This window comes from Bidens hawaiensis, unplaced genomic scaffold (assembly GCF_021521415.1).
Source record: "Bidens hawaiensis isolate Kalapana, Puna unplaced genomic scaffold, B.hawaiensis_p1.1 tig00000905_1, whole genome shotgun sequence".
Taxonomy (NCBI): domain Eukaryota; kingdom Viridiplantae; phylum Streptophyta; class Magnoliopsida; order Asterales; family Asteraceae; genus Bidens; species Bidens hawaiensis.
This window is the reverse complement of record NW_027491053.1, coordinates 4242043-4248520: the sequence shown is the minus strand read 5'-3', so window position 1 is coordinate 4248520 and position 6478 is coordinate 4242043. Positions and strand designations below refer to the sequence as shown.

General features: G+C 40.9%; 1 protein-coding gene across 1 annotated transcript; it reads right to left on the bottom strand.

The window, feature by feature from the left end:
• Positions 1-517: 517 nt before the first annotated feature.
• On the bottom strand, positions 518-1906 carry LOC143547570 (putative WRKY transcription factor 53). Its single transcript, XM_077038965.1, has 3 exons — positions 1367-1906; positions 1132-1260; positions 518-1055 (listed from the first exon to the last, which is right to left on the bottom strand). The coding sequence occupies exons 1-3, from the start codon at positions 1636-1638 to the stop codon at positions 518-520; spliced, it is 939 nt and encodes a 312-aa protein (XP_076895080.1). The 5' UTR covers positions 1639-1906.
• Positions 1907-6478: the final 4572 nt, after the last annotated feature.

The window sequence follows — 6478 nt, the reverse complement described above, 5'->3', positions numbered from 1 at the left end:
TGAGTGCTAAAACGTGATCAGGCTTATTTAAAACTCATAATAAATGATTACTCGGCCAAGTAGAAAAATGTAAGAATAAATACATATTATTGTATTTATTTATATTTAGCCATTATAATCATTCAAATAATAATCTATCAAAATATTAGTTATACCTTATTATATATTAGTTTGGTAGTTGTTGGTGGACCATATTACCCTTACTAGCTAATAAAGTGTTTCTCCTTAGGTGTATATAATGGAGAGATTAAATTAATACCATAACCTTTTCACATAAACTAACAAAAATTTGTGTGCTTCCCTCTCTCCATAAATTGGCTTTACCATAAACCCTAATCCCCATAATTGACTATACATCCTAAAGGAGAACTCGACCAAGCTGAAAGTCATGGTGTCTGCATCCTTTTCTGTTGTAGTACATACTCTCTCTGCTATAACAGGTACTCATATAATAATAGGTTTATCGTATTATACATGTTTTTCATTATCATCATGAATAACTGATCAACGTAGCCTCTTAAAAGAGAGATTTATTAAAATCAAAATCAAAACCAGTGTCTACATCTGCTGGATTAGCCAGGATATCCAATGACTGTGAACTTCCCCACTCCGTGAAATTATTTGATTCAGATGTAACTGGGAAGATAAATGGTGGTGAAAAAATTGGTAATAATTCACAATCATAAAAATTTGGAAAATCCTCCATAACTCCGGATGATGCTGAAGGGAAGGAAAATATAGTGTTTTTGTCACCATCCAAATCCAAGGTGTTCACACTCAGGTTAGCTCTAAGATTTGAGAGTGTCTCACCCGGACTTGGCTGTGATAGTTGGTGGTAGGTTGGCGTTATTTCATGTTTTTCAGTTGAAGGTAGTGACGGTGGTGATGGTGGTGGTGGTGGTGGTGGTGGTGGTGAAGTCGATTGGGCACAATGGCTGCATGTGTGCTTCCCTTTGTACTTGATGTCAAATACTTTTGGGTCTTCGTCTCTTCGCTGCACTTGTTTTGTTACAAAACATTTCTGTACGTCACGGTATGAGCATCTATAGTAGCTTCTGCAAGACATAATAAAAAATAAACGTTAAAAGAATGTTTTGTTGTGAAACATCAAGTAACATAATAAGACTTTACCTAGGAAATTTAGCACCCTGGATGTCTTTCTGCCCATACTTCCTCCAACTAAAGCCATCATTAATATCACCATCTAACCCATTGTCACTGCATGTTATAACTTGATCTTCCCATGTTGTAGACCCCTTTCTGTTCACATGCAAAAAAAAAAGGAAAAAAAAAGCTAATTAATATTTAGAACTTGTACATTCACATAATATTAATGGAAACTGAAAATACGATAATATCAAAATACCTTTTCAGGGAAAAGGGTTGGTCAAACATTAAGTCTTCACTTCCTGGGCTCCCAAAGGATATTGATGATTCGGGCAGACTCGGTAGCTGCTCGGAAGAGTAGCCTGATTGGAGAGCGAAAAGAGCATTATCGTACGAGGATAAGATCTTTTGTATTAAGGTGTCTCTTGCTTCAGGTGAATGAAGATTGACCCTTAGCTGTTGAGCCATTTGCAGCCCTTGAGTTAGCTCATGAATGACAGTCTTCTCATCATAAACACAAGAACTATCCATGTTGATTGTCTTGGTACAGTTCTAGAAGCAGGAGGTTGAATGATATTATGACGGAAGCAGGATGGTTTAAGTGCAATGAAAGGAAGAAGAGAGAGCATGGGGTTGCTATATATATATACATAAGAAATAGGAAGTTTGAATTGTTTGAATGTTTTGGTATTTAGTCAAAAAGTTTACTAAAGAAACCGAGTGAGTATTTAGTATCCAACACGGACCACCATTTGCCCCAATTCCACGTCAACTTATTTTATTCATAGAATTTCTAACACGTGGGGTACTATTCACAATAAATGAAAACAAAAAAAAAGTATGAACTGAAATGATCTCATGGTAGGACAGGACCGGATCGATATGTATTGGTTGGAATGGTCATGCCAGATTATAAAAATGGATACATCATAATTAGTTAACAATTTGAGAAATATAGAAAATACCAGTAACAAATTAACAATAGTTGTTATTATACAATAATAGGGGTGGTAAATGTGACACATGAGTTGAATAAGTTGTAATAAAATATATATAATGTGTTGTAATGGGTCAAACTAAAAAACAAATATATTTAATTAATATGTTGTATAGGGGTAACAAATATGACCGTTTCAATCATTTTCTTTTTTTAGTTTGACCCATTACAACACATTATATATATTTTATTACAACCTATGGGTCATATTTGTTACCCCTATACAACATATTAATTAAATATATTTGTTGTAACTTTTATCAAACAATATTAAATATTATTAGTTTACAATCTTGAAAATTATTAATCTTTTTGTGTGATAAAATTATAATGCTTATTGACCCTTTTGGAATAAAGGTACAAGGAATATTGAACATGGTTTTGTGAGTTTGAAATTTTCTAATGACGAATGACATATCATGAAAACTATCATACTATATTTTTTAATCATATTTAACACCAATTTCAGACTAGTTAAGGTGACAAATCATAAACTTCTTCAAATTTCTTAGGTTTAAAACTTGTAACCACCAAAGCAATTTATTCAAACTTTGATTTTTATGTACTTTTCTACCACATACACATCACCCAAACTTGTAACAAGACATTGGTGATCAGCTGGTTAATATAGGGACGACACAAAAGTGACCAACCAAACGGCCAATGACTACGGGTCCTGGTCCAATTGGAACATCTTAATTGAGAAAGAAAAAAAAAACAAGAAATCAAAGCATCACGTCCATACTACTCGCATACTTAATCTTTTGAAACCCGAACATGACCAATTAACCAACCCGACTAGTTAAATAAAAAGCCACTAGTGCTAGCAATTACAAGCTGATAAGATAAATGAAACAACTGGATTTGAATATACTATAAAAAAATGACATAACACCAGCCTTGTCTCTTTAATACTTACTGGCCGGTTTTTAGGATCAAGCAAATTGTTATTGTTATTCAACATTAAATCACTACTGACTACTGCGAAGCTAAGGTGCTTCCCTACCCCAATGCTTCACGAGATATTATATGTCTAATCTAACAACATATGATGGTACTTAAGGTTAAAAAAGTATACACTAGAATATACATGTCGAAGCACGAAATGAATCTGACCTGATCCATGACGATGTTTCCACGGATTTTCGAGATGAACGAACCACGTCTTGATCTTCTTCCCCGGCTGCTTGAGACCTGCAATGGTTTTTCGGGGGTGTGGAGGTGACTGCTAAGAAATCTCAAAGATCTCTTGTTTACAGACACAAAAAAGTGGTGGTGGCTCTTATTGAGCATGACCCCTTGATAAGGAGGTGGAGACCTCCTTATATAGAGAGTCTCATGGCCACCATCATGGTACCCTAATGGACCTAGCCCAGTTAGGGTTACCTCCACAAAACCCCCTCAGCCCAATAACATTGTATTAGTCCATATAATAAAATAAGCCAAACATGATAGATTTAGGGTCGTAAAACCGGGTTTAGTACCATACCCCTACAAGCCCCCCAAGTCCAGCGTTGCTCCTGGGCGCGCAAGCGTCTAGGTGGAGCGCTGGACTTTATGAGGTGTGTTAGGCCATGAGGCGGTTTTTTCCCTTTTCTTCGGCCTTGTCTTTATTGTCTTTGAGTTTTGGGAGGTTTTCTCCATGATGGTGACATGTTGCGGTCCTTATGATAATGATGGTGCCCTGGCATAAATAAGATATAGCACGCATCATAGTGGCGCGAGGCCTGATAAAAGATGGAGCGCGCATCTTGATAATAATGTAACATAACTTGCGCGCGAGGCAGCTTATGAGTCATGAGAATAATAAAGCCTGCGCGCGAGGCGACTTACGGATCTATGAGAATAATAAAGCCTGCGCGCGAGGCGACTTACGGATCTATAAGAATAATAAAAACTGCGCGCGACTTCTTCTGCGAGACAATGTATGGTACTAAACCCGGTTTTACGACCCTAAATCTATCATGTTTGGCTTATTTTATTATATGGACTAATACAATGTTATTGGGCTGAGGGGGTTTTGTGGAGGTAACCCTAACTGGGCTAGGCCCATTAGGGTACCATGATGGTGGCCATGAGACTCTCTATATAAGGAGGTCTCCACCTCCTTATCAAGGGGTCATGCTCAATAAGAGCCACCACCACTTTTTTGTGTCTGTAAACAAGAGATCTTTGAGATTTCTTAGCAGTCACCTCCACACCCCCGAAAAACCATTGCAGGTCTCAAGCAGCCGGGGAAGAAGATCAAGACGTGGTTCGTTCATCTCGAAAATCCGTGGAAACATCGTCATGGATCAGGTCAGATTCATTTCGTGCTTCGACATTGGCGCCATCCGTGGGACGGCAACGAACTACCCTTCGATCTTCATCTCGGCTGTCAGATCTCTCCCAGGAAAAACCCAGATCTGGAAGTTTACAGAAAAGGCTTCAAGGCTTGTTCTATTAAAGCTCAAAAAGATCCATAGATCTAAAAGAGGCTTCCAGATCTGTGCAAAAAGAAACGGCCTGATTCGAATGATCAGGTCTCCGGATCTGTGATGGTTTTAAATCTGCTCCGAGCTTCAGATCTATCTAGATCTAATTTTACAGATCTAGATCTAGATTACAGACCTGGATTTTAGGTTTAAAATTGCAGATCTGACTCTAAAAGTGCAGATCCAGAAATTACCAGACTTCCGCCGCCATGTACGCGCGCCCGCGGATTTTCACTCCGCAGCCATGCATGTGCCGCCGCTGGAACCACCACGTGGTTTTCGCGCAAAGACCTCCACCATGTGGGTTTTGCGCAGAAGACTGCCACTACGCATGCTCGCCAGCGGGTCACCATTCCGCCGACATGCGTGAGCGCCCGTGGAAACCACCGCGGAAACCACCATGTGGGTTTTGCGCAAGAGACATCCGCCATGCACGCGCACTCGCGAGTCACCACTCCATCGCCGTGCATGCGCGCATCAGGCCTCGCGCCAAACTTAAAGGTTGGGAATCCTCATAATATCCCATATGGCTACGCGCCAAACTTGAAGGTTGGGAATCCTCATAATATCCCATATGGCTACGCGCCAAACTTGAAGGTTGGGAATCCTCATAATATCCCATATGGCTACGCGCCAAACTTGAAGGTTGGGAATCCTCATAATATCCCATATGGCTACGCGCCAAACTTGAAGGTTGGGAATCCTCATAATATCCCATATGGCTACACGCCATACTTAAAGGTTGGGAATCCTCATAATATCCCATATGGCTACGCGCCAAACTTAAAGGTTGGGAATCCTCATAATATCCCATATGGCTACGCGCCAAACTTGAAGGTTGGGAATCCTCATAATATCCAATATGGCTACGCGCCAAACTTGAAGGTTGGGAATCCTCATAATATCCCATATGGCTACACGCCAAACTTGAAGGTTGGGAATCCTCATAATATCCCATATGGCTACGCGCCAAACTTAAAGGTTGGGAATCCTCATAATATCCCATATGGCTACGCGCCAAACTTAAAGGTTGGGAATCCTCATAATATCCCATATGGCTAGGCGCCAAACTTAAAGGTTGGGAATCCTCATAATATCCCATATGGCTACGCGCCATACTTAAAGCTTGGGAATCCTCATAATATCCCATATGGCTACGCGCCATACTTAAAGGTTGGGAATCCTCATAAACCCATACGGCTTCGCGCCGAATACAAGACCGAACGCGGCTCCGCTCCGTTCAACATGCACACCACCATGATGCTTGAACGCAGTCGCATATCACATGCTCATGCACCACATATGCTCACGCATCACAGATGCTCACGCATATTACATATGCTTACGCATCACATGCTCTCACATCAGTCTACGCGCACGCGCACGCAACATCTGCGCATGGCGCATGACACAAAGTCTACGCGCACGCGCATGCAACAACTGCGCGTGGCGCGGGACATCAAGTCTACGCGCACGCGCATGCAACATCTGCGCGTGCGCGTAACACAAAGCCAGAGCCTATGCGCACGCGCACGCAACATCTGCGCGTGGTGCGGGACATAAAGTCTACGCGCACGCGCAAGCTTTATTATTATTATAGCTCGTAAGCCGCAACTCGCGCAAGCTTTATTTCTCTTATAGCTCGTAAGTCGCCTCACGCGCAAGCTCCATTATTATTACAGCCCGTAAGTCGCCTCACGCGCAGGCTTTATTATTATTATAGCTCGTAAGCCGCAACTCGCGCAAGCTTTATTTTTCTTATAGCTCGTAAGTCGCCTCACGCGCAGGCTTTATTATTATTATAGCTCGTAAGCCGCAACTCGCGCAAGCTTCATTATTCTTATAGCTCGTAAGTCGCCTCACGCGCAGGCTTTATTGTTATTATAGCTCGTAAGCCGCA